This window comes from Pecten maximus, chromosome 16 (assembly GCF_902652985.1).
Source record: "Pecten maximus chromosome 16, xPecMax1.1, whole genome shotgun sequence".
Classification (NCBI taxonomy): domain Eukaryota; kingdom Metazoa; phylum Mollusca; class Bivalvia; order Pectinida; family Pectinidae; genus Pecten; species Pecten maximus.
The window spans coordinates 34,839,949-34,856,761 of NC_047030.1; the positions used below are offsets into that span (position 1 = coordinate 34,839,949).

The 16,813-nt window shown below is 36.4% G+C and overlaps 1 protein-coding gene across 3 annotated transcripts in view; it reads left to right on the plus strand.

Annotated features, from left to right (window-relative positions):
* The first annotated feature begins 7,444 nt into the window (after nucleotides 1-7,444).
* The window catches only part of LOC117345035, a 76,523-nt gene continuing 67,154 nt past the window's right edge, over nucleotides 7,445-16,813 (plus strand). For 2 of the 3 annotated variants that reach the window (XM_033907965.1, XM_033907964.1), the window contains exon 1: nucleotides 7,445-7,623. In XM_033907965.1, coding sequence (XP_033763856.1) covers nucleotides 7,493-7,623 — 131 coding nt within the window. In that variant the 5' untranslated portion in view covers nucleotides 7,445-7,492. The remainder of the gene's footprint in view (nucleotides 7,624-16,813) is intronic. The other variant, XM_033907963.1, reaches the window with a different exon arrangement.

Genomic DNA, 16,813 nt, shown 5'->3' on the forward strand with positions numbered 1-16,813 from the left:
TTTCTCAATCTTGATATGAAGATTTCCTCTGTTATCAAGTGATTTAAGAGGAATTCAGCAAAAGGAGGGAAAAATAGAGAAAAGATCAATCTAACATAGATCAGTAAAAACGGCCAATAGTGGGTGTCAAGATCCCTCTGGGATCTCATCTAATTATGTGTCTTTACCCTTGTATACTCGAGTGACACCTAAGTGTTAAGAATTTTGTTCTGCCCTATAGGTACATTTAAAAAGATTAACTTGACCTTCTTTCGAGGTCACAGGGGTCAAATGTTTTCAAATCTTCAAATGATTCCAAAGTATTAGTCCCAGGGCTATGATATTTGAAATTTAATATTTAAAATCTCAATGAGAAGGTTAAAACTTGTTTACTCTGTTGATGAGACTCAGTGATTTGTCGGATGTTAAAGTAAAAAGTTTTAGGTCACCAGAGACAAAGTCTCATGTGACCCATTCTAATCGCTTTTTGTCCGTTGTCGTGCATAATATGTCATCAGTTCGTAAACAATTTACACTTTCATTGGACTCCTTCTCAATAATCAAGATGCCTGGAGAACTGAAATTGGGCCTAAATCATGCTGGGATGAAGGGCTATCAAGATTATTCAAATGAATGACCTTGACCTTCATTCAAGGTCACCGGGGTCAAATATGCTAAAACATTTAAATTACTTTTTCTCATTAAGCAAGAGGCCATGAAACCTGATATTTGGCCTATAGCATACTAAGATGACCTTGATCTTTATTCAAGGTCACAGAGGTAAAAATATGCTAAAATTTTCAAGTGACTTTATATTAAGCTAGAGGCCCAGAGACTTGATACTGTGCCTATACATTATGTATGGGTGAATGTCTATCATGAATGCTCAAATGAACAACCTTCATTCAAGGTCATAGGGGTCAAATATGATATAATCTTTAAATAACTTCTCATTAAGCAGGATGGCCAGAGATCTTATAGTAGGCTTTTAACATGCTGGGATGAAGGACATTGACCTCAAAGTTAAGGTCATTGGAATCAAATCTGCCAAAATATATCATAATTCTGGGGATTGTTAAGCCCCATGGGCCTCTTGTTCACTGTAAGGTTTCATCTGATAATATGGTGTTTCTTTTCCTTGTATTAATCAATTGTTGAGTATGTGTAATTTAATAAAGAAGTTATTGTTATCTATAACAACCTTATCAGAATGTACTGAGACATGTTGACTCTGTGAATGTATAGGAGGAAGTATGATGAATTCTCCTTGAGGTAGCCTTCATTAAATTGTACAACATTGGGTAGCCTCTACACTTGACTAAATTGTACGATATTGGGTAGCCTCAACTCTTGATTAAATTGTACGACATCGGGTAGTCTCTACCCTTGATTAAATTGTACAACATTGGGTAGTCTCTACCCTTGATTAAATTGTACGACATCGGGTAGCCTCTACCCTTGACTAAATTGTAAGACATCGGGTAGCCTCTACCCTTGATTAAATTGTACGACATTGGGTAGCCTCTACCCTTGACTAAATTCTGTGACATTGGGTAGCCTAAACTCTTGACTAAATTGTACGACATCAGGTAGCTCAACCCTTGATTAAATTGTACGACATTGGGTAGTCTCTACCCTTGATTAAATTGTACGACATTGGGTAGTCTCTACCCTTGATTAAATTGTACGACATCGGGTAGCCTCTACCCTTGATTAAATTGTACGACATTGGGTAGTCTCTACCCTTGATTAAATTGTACGACATCAGGTAGCCTCTACCCTTGATTAAATTGTACGACATTGGGAAGCATCTATCCTTGATTAAATTGTACGACATCGGGTAGCCTCTACCCTTGATTAAATTGTACGACATCGGGTAGCCTCTACCCTTGATTAAATTGTACGACATCGGGTAGCCTCTTCCCTTGATTAAATTGTGCTACATCGGCTAGCCTCTACCTTTGATTAAATTGTACGACATCGGGTAGCCTCTTCCCTTGATTAAATTGTGCTACATCGGCTAGCCTCTACCTTTGATTAAATTGTACGACATCGGGTAGCCTCAACTCTTGATTAAATTGTACGACATCGGGTAGCCTCTACCCTTGATTAAATTGTACGACATTGGGTAGCCTTTACCCTTGATTAAATTATACGACATTGGGTAGCCTCTACCCTTGATTAAATTGTACGACATCAGGTAGCCTCTACCCTTGATTAAATTATACGACATCGGGTAGCCTCAACCCTTGATTAAATTGTACGACATTGGGTAGTCTCTACCCTTAATTAAATTGTACATCGGGTAGCCTCTACCCTTGATTAAATTGTACATCGGGTAGTCTCTACCTTTGATTAAATTGTACATCGGGTAGCCTCTACCCTTGATTAAATTGTACTACATTGGGTAGCCTCTACCCTTGATTAAATTGTACGACATCGGGTAGCCTCTACCCTTGATTAAATTGTACATCGGGTAGCCTCTACCCTTGATTAAATTGTACAACATCCGGTAGCCTCTACCCTTGATTAAATTGTACATCCGGTAGCCTCTACCCTTGATTAAATTGTACGACATTGGGTAGCCTCTACCCTTGATTAAATTGTACAACATCCGGTAGCCTCTACCCTTGATTAAATTGTACGACATTGGGTAGCCTCTACCCTTGATTAAATTGTACAACATCCGGTAGCCTCTACCCTTGATTAAATTGTACGACATCCAGTAGCCTCTACCCTTGATTAAATTGTACGACATCGGGTAGCCTCTACCCTTGATTAAATTGTACGACATCGGGTAGCCTCTACCCTTGATTAAATTGTACGACATCGGGTAGCATCTACCCTTGACTAAATTGTATGACATCGGGTAGCCTCTACCCTTGATTAAATTGTACGACATCAGGTAGCCTCTACCCTTGATTAAATTGTACAACATTGGGTAGCCTCTACCCTTGATTAAATTGTACGACATCAGGTAGCCTCTACCCTTGATTAAATTGTACGACATCGGGTAGCCTCTACCCTTGATTAAATTATACGACATTGGGTAGCCTCTACCCTTGATTAAATTATACGACATTGGGTAGCCTCTACCCTTGATTAAATTATACGACATTGGGTAGCCTCTACCCTTGATTAAATTGTACGACATTGGGTAGTCTCTACCCTTGATTAAATTGTACGACATCGGGTAGCCTCTACCCTTGATTAAATTGTACGACATTGGGTAGCCTCTAACCTTGACTAAATTGTACGACATTGGGTAGCCTCTACCCTTGACTAAATTGTACGACATTGGGTAGCCTCTACCCTTGATTAAATTGTATGACATCGGGTAGCCTCTACCCTTGATTAAATTGTATGACATCAGGTAGCCTCTACCCTTGATTAAATTGTACTACATCGGGTAGCCTCTACACTTAATTAAATTGTACTACATCGGGTAGCCTCTACACTTGATTAAATTGTACGACATCGGGTAGCCTCTACCCTTGATTAAATTGTATGACATTGGGTAGCCTCTACCCTTGATTAAATTGTACTACATCGGGTAGCCTCTACCCTTGACTAAATTGTACTACATCGGCTAGCCTCTACACTTAATTAAATTGTACTACATCGGGTAGCCTCTACCCTTGATTAAATTGTACGACATCGGGTAGCCTCGATCTACCCTTGATTAAATTGTACGACATCGGGTAGCCTCTACCCTTGATTAAATTGTACGACATCAGGTAGCCTCTACCCTTTATTAAATTGTACGACATCGGGTAGTCTCTACCCTTGATTAAATTGTACGACATTGGGTAGCCTCTACCCTTGATTAAATTGTACGACATTGGGTAGCCTCTACCCTTGATTAAATTGTACGACATCGGGTAGCCTCTACCCTTGTTTAAATTGTACGACATTGGGTAGCCTCTACCCTTGATTAAATTATACGATATTGGGTAGCCGCGAACTCTCGACTAAATTATATGACATTCACTGGTACTTATGATTTCTGGTATAAGGTCTGATGTTAAGGAATGTTTCTGTAATGAAATGTGACTGTGAGAAAAACAAAATGATGTGTTACATTTTTGCATGTGGACATGTTACAAGGAAATGAAACTTCACCCCCAATGAGTGTAACCAGAATAAATGACATGTGATATTACTTGTTCGTTTTTCACTTTTGTTTGATAACAGATTATTTTCCTGTTTTGATGAGTAAACATTTTCGCCCCCGTTTGTCATCAGATCTGACCTGTGTCTGGATACACAATGAGATAGCCCTACCTGGAAATTAAATGTTATTTAAAGGCATCGTCCTCCATGTCACTAGGAGACCGTTCCTGTGAGGGAAAGATGTCTGTAATAATATGTGGTACTATCAATCTAAGGTTTTACTTTGTTTGCCGAAATATCCAGATGAGCGATGCTTGTTGATCTAAATCGGTTCTTACAGTTAAGAAGAGAGCGTTTGATCCGCTAGAAGTTGAGGATCAAATCTAGAAAATTTAATTTTGGTACAAAATCATTAAACAAACTCTCCTGACCTTTTTTGTTGCATACAAGACCATAATTCAATCAAATTTTAGCATCTTCTGGGTATCAGAATGCCATACACAATTTAGTCAGCATTAGTACAGATGATGAAAAAGGCTGGAATTTCGGATCAGTGGTAGAAAAGGATTGGAATTCATACCTACATGTTGTCAACATGTTTCTCCAGATTCCTTGAAAATGAAAATTCATCATGAGAATATTATCAAAAGATTTTAAACATCAGCATTTTTAGCCCACTGTCTTCAGATGTTGGGCTAATCAAATTGCCCTACTTCCTCTCTCTGTCATCCAACTTAACTTAATTGTCATCATTATTTCTTGAGAAGTACCGGAGCATTATTTCTCAAACTTCACATGTAAATTACGTTCCTGTTTGTCCCTACTTGTGCCCATTTGATTTTTACTTTAATCCAGAAAACAAAATGGCGACCAGACAGCCATCTTTGATTTTGACTGTAGATGTCCAATTCGGAATAAAACATGACTGACAGTGGACTTTTAGCATTGTTATTTCTAATTAACTGAAAATTCTTCTTTGAGATCTCTCTTAGATTCCATATGAAGGCTATCAATGTTATCAAATCATTAAAGTATAGAAAAGATCAGTCTGACATAGAACCAGTAGTTTACACAAGTGGTTGTTGGATATGGAATTTATTTCACACGAGTAAGTTATTCTTTAAAAGTTACAAAAGACACGAGCTTTAGCTTTAGGCTACAGCATCTGCCAGTTAGATTTTCAAAGTTAACGTCATGACCTTCTTTTCCAGATATTCCTGGAACACCTTCTTGCCGATATTGGTGTTTTTGTTTGTGTTGATACTATAATATTTTGTAGATCATAATCCCAATTCCAGTTAAAATCTTTCTTGTTTTGCTTGATAATCGTTTCGTCTGCCATCTTGTTTACAATGGGTACAGCAAGATGATTGGCAATTATAAACTCTGGTGTAATTGGCCAAAAATACTGAAGTCCCTGACTCGAAGAAATTACCTGTTACTATTTATAGCCCAGGTTAATTAAGCCCTGGTTATCAATTTGTAATGTTAACCTCTTGAAAAGAATTCATCTTTTTCAGGTTAACATTTCTTAACTTTTATCCAGACCCCTCAGAGAGATCTCAACTAATTAATTAGAAAATGGCAAAAATCACAGTCATATGACAATACGCAATGATGATAATATGTCTTGAACAATCACCTAATTCTCCCTAATTGACAAAGACCTGGATCACACTTTTTAACAAATGATGCCGTATAGTGATACTGGTTGTAAGCACTTCAGTAATGCAGGACCATTGGGCATTTTGTTTTTTGACTTAATGAAAATTCCTACGTTTGCAATCTAGAAACGCTATACTTAAAACAAAAACCTAATAAAATGTTGGCTTTATGTTATAATAGTGAAATGAGAATTGTACTATGTCAAGTTATGTATACATCGATCTCCGGAATTACTGTCCTACAGTTAAAACATGTAATAACAGTACATGTGACAGCCACCTGAGAGTGGCGCCACCTAGGGAGTGATCAAACCGTTGTTTGTTTGTACTCTAACACTCTAACACCATTGTTGGTGTTATAAAAGTAATCCTGTACTCTTACACCGTGGGAACATTTATATCGGTAAATATTTTCCTTTTTTTTCCTGAGAGCAGAATATTAAGATCTCAAAATATATATATATTGAAAATGAAATCAAAGGAGAAAATAATGTTCATTTTTTTTATATATTTATCCATGAAAAATGCATCTAGACTTCATTAGACTTCATGTTTGGTATTACCGCAGAAAAACTTTAAAAAAAATTAAATTAAAGAAAAATTTGTGCAGATAACTGGGATTGTATTATTTTAAATCTATGCGTAGCTCTATCAGCTTAAAGCCAAAGAAGTTAACCCACTGAAAAATGTTTAACTGAAAAAGCTCTGAGTTAGCAGAGAGGCAATACTTTTAGGTCCATTATTGGTTTTTACTGTTTGTTATTAATTACATAGATGAAATTGAAAGGATATTTGCTTCATTGAAATTACTAGGTGTCTAAGTAAAATGACTGATAGGTGGCCATCTTGGATCTAAGTAAAATGGCTGACAGGTGGCCATCTTGCATTTTGACAGGTAATTGTATATCTCAGAAATTAAAGGAGGGATATTTCTCACATTTTCCTTAGTCTCTGAATAAAAAGTCTAAAAAAAATGGTTTTGATCAATTGTATTAAATGATTTAGGTTCTTATCAGATATCACAACATTTCTTCCTGACATTAAATTAAGATTGACTTCAAAAATTGGTAACAGTTATGGCTACCTCCCTTCCACTGGTCCACTTTAGTGTAAATCATCTAATGTAAAGCTCAGCTACTTCTTTTAAATTTCATCAGTTTAAATTTGGAAAATCTTAAATTTTTATTCCTTCCAGTATAAAAAAAAAGTCAGCTGGAAAATATTAAACTAATACACATATTAATATAAATTAGATTATCAAATTCTGGTTTAGTAAGATTTGATCTAGAAAAGATGACTTTAATTTAGATTAAAAGGGAAATTATGACCGACAAATCAACCATATTCTGATGGTACATCAACAGTCAAATCAAATCTTTTAGTATGTAGGTATGACATGTGTAAGTATAAACCTACCAATGATATATATACATATGTACTATATGAGTAGTCTTACATAAAACACTTTATCACTAGCCCTTCGAAAAGAGTTCGAAACCTACGTGGGGCAGTTGTCAGGTACTGACTGTAGGCTGGTGGTTTTTCTCCAGGTACTCCGGCTCTCCTCCACCTCCAAAAACTGGCACGTCCTTAAATGACACTGGCTGTTAATAGGACGTTAAACAAAAATAAACAATCAAACAAAAATAAATGTTAGTAAAAATGTAAAAAAAAAAAAAAAATCTGATTGATACAATGTTTCTTTGACAGTGCGGTACCTTCCAGAGGGGAACTACATGTCTACTCTAGATGACGAGGAGACAGAGAGAATTATTGCCATCACCAGTACCACTCTCCCGTCAAACAGAACCACGATAGTTACAGCAGGAGTACAACTGAAGATCTGGACACTAGAACCACCAAACAGGTCAGTCTACATGTCAGATTATAAAATCCAGTGGATTCCTTTTAATTTCACTTTCTGCTTAATGTCATACTCTGTTTAATGTCACAATCTGCTAAATGTCACAATCTGCTTTATGTTATACTATGTTTAATGTCACAATCTGCTTAATGTCACAATCTACTTATGTCATAATCTTTTTCATATCTAATATTGCTTAATGTCAAGTGAAGTGATCTAAAGAGGATCAGCTGTATTCATCCCAGCAACTAGCAGCAACAGCTTATTTCGCAGATACAGCTTGTGAACCTCTACTGATAAATTATGATGTCATTATATCACATTTGATCTGCTTTATATCACGTTTGATCTGCTTTATATCACGTTTGATCTGCTTTATATCACGTTCGGTCTGCTTTATATCATGTTTGATCTGCTTTATATCATGTTTGATCTGCTTTATATCACGTTTGATCTGCTTTATATCACGTTTGGTCTGCTTTATATCACATTTGGTCTGCTTTATATCACATTTGATCTGCTTTATATCACGTTTGATCTGCTTTATATCACGTTTGGTCTGCTTTATATCACATTTGATCTGCTTTATATCACGTTTGATCTGCTTTATATCACGTTTGATCTGCTTTATATCACGTTTGATCTGCTTTATATCACGTTCGGTCTGCTTTATATCACGTTTGGTCTGCTTTATATCACCTTTGATCTGCTTTATATCATGTTTGATCTGCTTTATATCACGTTTGATCTGCTTTATATCACATTTGATCTGCTTTATATCACGTTTGATCTGCTTTATATCACGTTTGGTCTGCTTTATATCACATTTGATCTGCTTTATATCACGTTTGATCTGCTGTATATCACGTTTGATCTGCTTTATATCACGTTTGGTCTGTTTTATATCACGTTTGATCTGCTTTATATCACGTTTGGTATGTTTTATATCATGTTTGATCTGCTTTATATCATGTTTGGTCTGTTTTATATCACATTTGGTCTGCTTTATATCACATTTGATCTGCTTTATATCACGTTTGATCTGCTTTATATCACGTTTGGTCTGCTTTATATCACATTTGATCTGCTGTATATCACGTTTGATCTGCTTTATATCACGTTTGATCTGCTTTATATCATGTTTGGTCTGCTTTATATCACGTTTGATCTGCTTTATATCACATTTGATCTGCTTTATATCACATTTGATCTGCTTTATATCACATTTGATCTGCTTTATATCATGTTTGATCTGCTTTATATCACGTTTGGATCTGCTTTATATAATTTTTTATCTGCTTTATGTCACATTTTATCTTCTCTCTATCAGTCGGGAGATTGGTGACTATTTGAACGGATTTTAGTCTGAATATAGAGAGGAGTTTGGATTATAAATGCGAGCCGAAGTCACATTGTTTGATTGTTTTAAGCATTGATGTCATTTTTTTTTAGTTTCATCGGGGTATGAAACAAATTTTGTTTGCAAACTGTATGAATGCGCGTAGCGGATTCTTACAGAAGTTTGCAAACAAAATTTGTTTCATACCCCGATGAAACTAAAAAAAATTGACATCAACGCTTATAATTAATTTTTGAAAATGATTTTCTAATTTAAAACATGTTTTATGTACAATTTTACTGGTTTTAAATGGGATTCTTTTTCTCAAATCAATACGCAACGTCAATTGTCGTATTTTGACGTCACATTTTTCGCGCCATTCTCGGAACTTCTTTCATAGAAGAATGAAAAGAATTTTTCGACCAATCACATTTGAGTATTTACCATGAAAACAAAGAAAAATTAATTATAATTTCATCTATAATTAAACATTTAGATTTAGTTATAAACCACAATAAAGTCAAAATGGCTGTGCTCCAGTTGTGGTGTGAACTAAAGATGGATGAGATACATGTACTGGTAAACTGAGGAATGGCTTTCAGGAGTGAACGCTGACCACCTGATCGGTGTATCAAGGGGATAATCTAAAGTCTACTTCTAAGTACATGTACTTTTTTCACTCAACACACACATTTATGAGGATTTCCAACATTTTTATGAGTTCCAATACTGAGAGAAATGGTGAGTACATGTGTACTCAGAATTAGAGTGAGTCCCATGGGAAATCACTGAAGCTATTCCATTTTTGCGGTCCTTTCCTGTTTTTGAGGGAGACTCCCTATTTTTATTGGCCCCATATGACTTTGTTCAAGCCTGATTATGGCACATATGATAGTTTTTTTTTTTTTTTTTTTTTGTTTTGCTTTTTGTTTGTAATTTATTAGAACTATTTCTTACATGATAGACTGATCATATAGACTGATCTCACTAACTGTTGGTTGGAATAAATGGTTGGGTTTAAAAAATCAGTTTGTGAAGTTGCTACTTGATCTATCAGATCCTGTACTTGAAAAAAGATATGTTTATACAGGTGCACATTGTATCTGATGGCCATGATATTTTTTCACATTCATTTTATGTCACCTACCCTGTCTCAAGTGACCTATTGTAATCGCCTTTTTGTCGGTCGTCGTGTAACGTCCGTTGTATGTTCGTGAACAATTTACGTTTTCAACTTCTCAATAACCAAAAGGCCTATATAGACCTGATTCTGGGCATAAAGCTTCTTGGATGAAGGGCTATCAAGATTGTTCAAGTTAATGGTATTGACCTTCATTTAAGGTCACAGGGGTCAAATATGTTAAAATCTTTAAACAAATTCTCCTCATTAAGCAAGTGGCCTAGAGACCTGATATTGGGCTTGAAGCATGCTTGTTTGAAGGACTATCAAGTCTGTTCAAATGAATGACCTTGATCAATATTCAAGGTCACAGGGGTCAATTGGGCTAAAATCTTTAAACAAATTCTTCTAATTAAGCAAGTGGCCTACAGACCTGATATTGGGCTTGAAGCATGCTTGTTTGAAGGACTATCAAGTCTGTTCAAATGAATGACCTTGATCAATATTCAAGGTCACAAGGGTCAATTGGGCTAAAATCTTTAAACGACTTATTCTGAATTACCAAGAGGCAGATCTAGTTGATATTGGGCCTGTTGTATGCTTTTGTAAAGGGCTACCAAGTTTGTTCAAATAAATAACCTATACACTGTACTTACATTCAAGGTCACACACAGGGGTCAAATATGTTAAAATCTTTAAAAGATGATTTATCGATAGCCAGGAGACTTTCCAGACCTGATATTGGGTCATGTAGTATGCTGAAATGAAGGCTTACACAATTTACATTCATGAATAAACCTAACCAGCCTTCTCTGAAAATTTAATTAAGTGGCAATCAACATTAGTTTAGTATTTGTGTATAAATGACCCAGATCAACTACAAAGTTGTTCTAGTAACAGACTTCTGGTAATGCTTGTTGGTGTAATTTCAAAGCTTACGAAGTGTTGATGGAATGGTGAAGTGATGGATTTGACAAATGTTGGAGTGGCAGTGACACTTCATGGTGACAGTGAGAGATGAACCGATATTTACCTAATGGGCATGTTCTGTGTTTAATGTATCTAAGGTCTAATGGGTGTATGTATTTAACAAATATTGCATGGCACTGAGGGCAATATGGGAGTTTATGGACTGGTCAGTCACCCAAATATATGTATATGGACCTCACCTGGAGTTTATGGACTGGTCAGTCACCCAAATATATGTATATGGACCGAAGCGAAGCTGAGGTCCATATACATATATTTGGGTGACTGACCAGTCCATAAACTAGCTCCCATATTGCCCGAAGTGACATGCAATATTTGTTATATTATACCGAATATGACCAACAAATCTATCACTGCCAGACGCCATTTCGCTCAGTGTCTGAAATGATGACGTCATAATATGACGACGTCAACTTGGTATTATGACGTCATTTTCATATAGTGTCGGCCCGGAGTCAAGGACTTCGGCCCTTGACTCCGGGCCATATACTATATATGGACCGGAGCAACTACTAGACTCAAATAGGCACTTAAATGAATGAGGTATAATATATGTATATATCATATGCTTCAAATTGCTACAAGGAAAAGAACTTTCAATTCTGTTTAAATAATTTAAATTGACTGTCCAATATCTAGGTGGGTTAAATAAAGTCGTAATTATACTGCTGTAAACATTTACTAGTTAATGTACTTTCAAGGTCACAAGATTCAAATTTATTGGAGACAATTTGCTGTGAAGGTGAACCACCCTTATTGAGGGACATTCTGTAAAGTTACGAGGTCAAATATGGAAAAAATAAAACAACATTCAGCAGATCATTTTCTGGGCTAGCTATAGAGATTAGTGGGGCTGAATGGGCCTCATTCCAGATTAAAATAATGTTGGATTTAAACTACTTTCTCCAGATTTGATCCTGAAAATTCATGAAAAAAGTATATATTTTGTAATTAGCATCTTTACCCAAATAAGGTATAGTGGACATTTTATCAAAATTAGATATGGTGCACTTTTCATCAATCAAAATTTCATGATCCACATGATTTTTAGAAATCTAATAGTGATGCTTTGACTTTGGACTTTTGCATTTAGTTTCTCTAAATAACTATCTGAATTCAGTTATTTAAACCTGAACTACTTGGTTTAAGCTACCCTAGTATGTACCTTATAAGTGTCATAGGCGAGACATATGATAGGTCTACCAGAATTTCTTGTGTGGTAAAGTTCATCAGAAACAGGAAGTATTATTTTATCAAAATTGATATTAAGTATCATTCAATGCAAAAAGAAAATTAAAAAAATTGTCCTGTAGGAGAGTTATTTTTTGAAATTGTTGATATTTACCTTCAAGGAAGTTTCAGGATTGACAAATCGCATTGAACTAAACGGAAGTTAGATATGACTCATTGCATTCCAAACAAAAGTTTCCAAGAATCTATTGTTTTAAGAATGTGTTGTCCAAACTTGTCAACATAATAAATTAAAATATGCCTCTAAAGGAAAATGGAAAAATCAAGCATGAAAAATAAAAAGTACATGTACTCGCCCTGAGTGCAAGCGATCACTGATGAGGACATTCACCTTGGTATCGAGTTAGAACGATGATAAATTTGATAGGTATTTCCTCACCTGAATGAACTGTCTTGGTCCAAAGGACTAGCGAATCTGTAACATTTTGTTGATGCTAAAGTCCAAAGGACTAGCAGGTCTGTAACATTTTGTCGACGCTAAAGTCCAAGGGACTAGCTGGTCTGTAACATTTTGTCGACGCTAAAGTCCAAAGGACTAGCAAGTCTATAACATTTTGTTGATGCTAAAGTCCAAAGGACTAGCTGGTCTGTAACATTTTGTCAACGCTAAAGTCCAAAGGACTAGCTGGTCTGTAACATTTTGTCGACGCTAAAGTCCAAAGACCTAGTGGGTCTATAACATTTTGATGACGCTAAAGTCAAAAGGACTCAAAGCAAGTCTATAACATTTTGATGACGCTAAAGTCAAAAGGACTAGCGAGTCTTAACATTTTGTTAATGCTAAAATCCAAAGACCTAGTGGGTCTATAACATTTTGTCAGTGCTAAAGTCCAAAGGACTAGCGAGTCTTAACATTTTGTTGATGCTAAAATCCAAAGACCTAGTGGGTCTATAACATTTTGTTGGCTAGCGTCCCCCAAGTCCTCTGTTTTCTTCATCCGTCAACTTTTTGTCTTAAAACTCTACTTCTCAAGAGTCCCTGAATTGAATCTGCTCATATAAATTTGTTTGGATCATAGTCATTGGAAAAGGGGAATCAATTGTGTATAAAAGAGGGGTTTGACACCTCGGGGGACAGAAAGGCGAGATTAAGTTGGAGAAGAAAAGGTTCCTTGTTAGTTTACAGAAAATGAAAATAAAAAAAATTGATCCAATGCAGTTTGCATCAATCTTAGATAGGTTTGGCTCTCAATTTTATATGAGCTGATTATTGTATGCCCGACCTGCCTGTTTGGTTTGTTTACTGGGTTTATAACCCCATGAACACCCAGAATCATTTTGAGGCAGGTCTCTTTGTAGTAGTTGGTGACTAGCTCATTGAACATCATACTGGAGACCCATCACATGGTATCCAAGGCAATTACAGTGAATGTCTTGCCTGAAGATACAATCACAAAACAGACTGGCCTGTTTCTCAGCTTCCAGGGAAACACAAACTGAAACAGGTTGTAAGGGAGTGTTGAACCACAAACTTCAGATCTTCACCTGAGGTTATGAGGACATCACTCTAACTGGCTGAGCTATCATTGTCCCGCCTCTTCAGCAGAGAGGGGCAGGACCCGGCTAAAGTGAAAAAACATATTAATCTCTACATTGAAGAAATCAATATTTGATAATTGTAAAAAATGGATAAATTAAAGGAATTTTTTTTTAAAAAATGGATGAATTAAAGAAAAAATTCCCCCAAAAATGGATAAATTAAAGAAAAAAATCTCAAGTTCAAAGGGCCACAACTAAAGAAACACTAAAGCTAATATCTCTGGGTACGACTGACAAAAGTCTCAGAAAATGAAAAAAAAAGTTATTAAGGATTTTCACAACTGAGCTAACACACTTTAGCATAGCCTTTAAAACTCGAACAAGGGTTAAAAGGGACACAACTCTGTAAAAAAAAAGGTATATGATGTACAATGTCAAATATTTTGAGTTGTCTCCCTTTGAGCAACTGGCTCTCTTTTCATTGTCAACTAAACATGAGCTGACGAAGATTTTTTTATAAAAGGATAAAAGAAATTACTCATTGTTTCTCCTTTTTACAATATATTCTGATATGTTTTGTACTTTGTACAATGTACCAAAAATCAGCTATAATTAATTTACTTTTATTGTAAGATTTGTCATTACCAAATTTTTCGAAAATATCAGTATAAATATACATGGTCCATACCTACTATCGCAGGGGTTAATCTAGGATTTGGGGAATACTACCCATTATGAAATTTAGAGGAAATGAATGGCCAGAAGGGCAAGTAAGCTTATTTCGTGTCGCGGCGTCCGTCCGTCGTCCGTCTTTCTGGCCGGCCGTCTGTCTGTCCGGCGTCAACTTTTCCATTCAAGCAACTTCTCAATAACCAAACGGCCCAGAGACCTAATATTGGGCCTGTAGCATGCTGGGGTGAAGGGCTACCAAGTTTGTTCAAATGAATGACCTTGACCTTCATTCAAGGTCAGGAGTCAAAAAGGTTAAAATCTTTAAATGACTTCCTCTCAATAACCAAGAGTCCCAGGGAGTTGATATTAGGTCTGTAGCATCCTGGGGTGAAGGGCTACCAAGTTTGTTCAAATGAATGACCTTGACCTTCATTCAAGGTCAGGAGTCAAAAAGGTTATAATCTTTAAATGACTTCCTCTCAATAACCAAGCGTCCCAGGGAGTTGATATTAGGTCTGTAGCATGTTGGGGTGAAGGGCTACCAAGTTTGTTCAAATGAATGACCTTGACCTTCATTCAAGGTTACAGGAGTCAAAAAGGCTCAAATCTTTAAACGACTTCTTCTCAATAACCAAGAGTCCCAGAGACCTACTATTTGGCCTGTAGCATGCTGGGGTGAAGGGCTCTCAAGTTTGTTCAAATGAATGACCTTGACCTTCATTCAAGGTCACAGGAAGTAAAAAAGGCTAAAATCTTTAAACTACTTCTGCTCAATAACCAAGAGTCCTAGGGAGTTGATATTGGGTCTGTAGCATGCTGGGGTGAAGGGCTACCAAGTTTGTTCAAATGAATGATCCTGACTCACATTCAAGGTCACATCGATCAAGTATGCTTAAATCTTTAAGTGACTTCTAGTGAATAGCCAAAGTGCAGAGAGACATTATATTGGTCCTGTAGCATGCTTTCAAATAACTGCAGGATCCATATATGAAAAGATCACTGCATTGCAGGTGAGCGATTCGGGCCCATTGGGCCCTTGTTTGTAAAATGGTGAAACACTTAATAATTAATTGTTTTCATACTGTTTACCAAATTTTATAGAGTGAGAAATATTTGAGATCGCACGGTGAATGTGGTCCTCGATTTTAAAAATTTCCTTGGATATCGTGATGTTGTTCAACCACAAATCATCAATCTTTTGACAGTCTTGTCATTCTGTAAGTTCCGCTTACGCAAGTTAATATCGATTGATGGTTTCTTCAGAGAAAGATTTGAGCGATCGAGTCAACGCATTAATGCTGATATGAGACTGATCTGGCACAATAAGGTCATTGTAAATTAGCAAACGATCAGACTAAAAAATTTGTAAAAAGAAATACAACTTTAATAGACATTTTTGTTAATCAATAGCTGCTGATAATTAGGGCCCCGCATCGAGAGATGCGGGTGCCCTATAGTAATCAGGTTGTCCTTCTGTCCGTCCGTCCGTCCGTCTGTCTGGCCGTCCGTCCGTCTGTCCGTTTTTTTTCTTCTGCACAAAAATGATTGAAGGAGATGAAAGATTTGTATCAAATTGGAACTGATGATTCCTCATGCATCCTAGATCAGATGTGTAGTATTTCATGCAAATCGGATTCAAAATGGCTGTTAGGCGGCCATATTGGATTTTAACATTAACATGAAAATACTGGATCTTTGTTGTTTTTAACTGTTCACTATTCGATTATGCAAAGTTGTCAAGAAATAAACCAAGAGTTAACTGACAGAATGATCAAACTCATAGTTCAAGGTCACAAGTTCAAAGGTCAACGGTCAAGGTCATCCTGGGTCGGCTTCAAAATGCCAGGTAATCGACCCTTTTGGATTTTAGCAGTCAAAACAATTTTGACATTTTCTTATCAATGAATGATCTTGTTTTTGATATGCTTTTATATAAATTTGAAACATTAGTTATAGCAGATTGCAGAATTGTTTATTAGGGCCCCGCATCAAAGATGCGGTGCCCTATAGTAATCAGGTTGTCCGTCTGTCCGTCTGTCTGTCCGTCTGTCCGTTTTTTTCTTTTGCGCCAAATTATTGACAAGAGTTGGAGGATTTCGGTGAAAATTGGTACATAGTGGTATTTAGGGAAGCCAAACACAATGGTACCACTTACAAAATCGTCTGTTGCCATGGTAACAAATGGAGGTTTCTGATTGGTTGAAATTTCGATATTGTTCGATTTCGGTGAAAATTGGTACATAGTGGTATTTAGGGAAGCCAAACACAATGGTACCACTTACGAAACCGTCTGTTGCCATGGTAACAAATGGAGGTTTCTGATCGGTCAAAATTTAGTTATT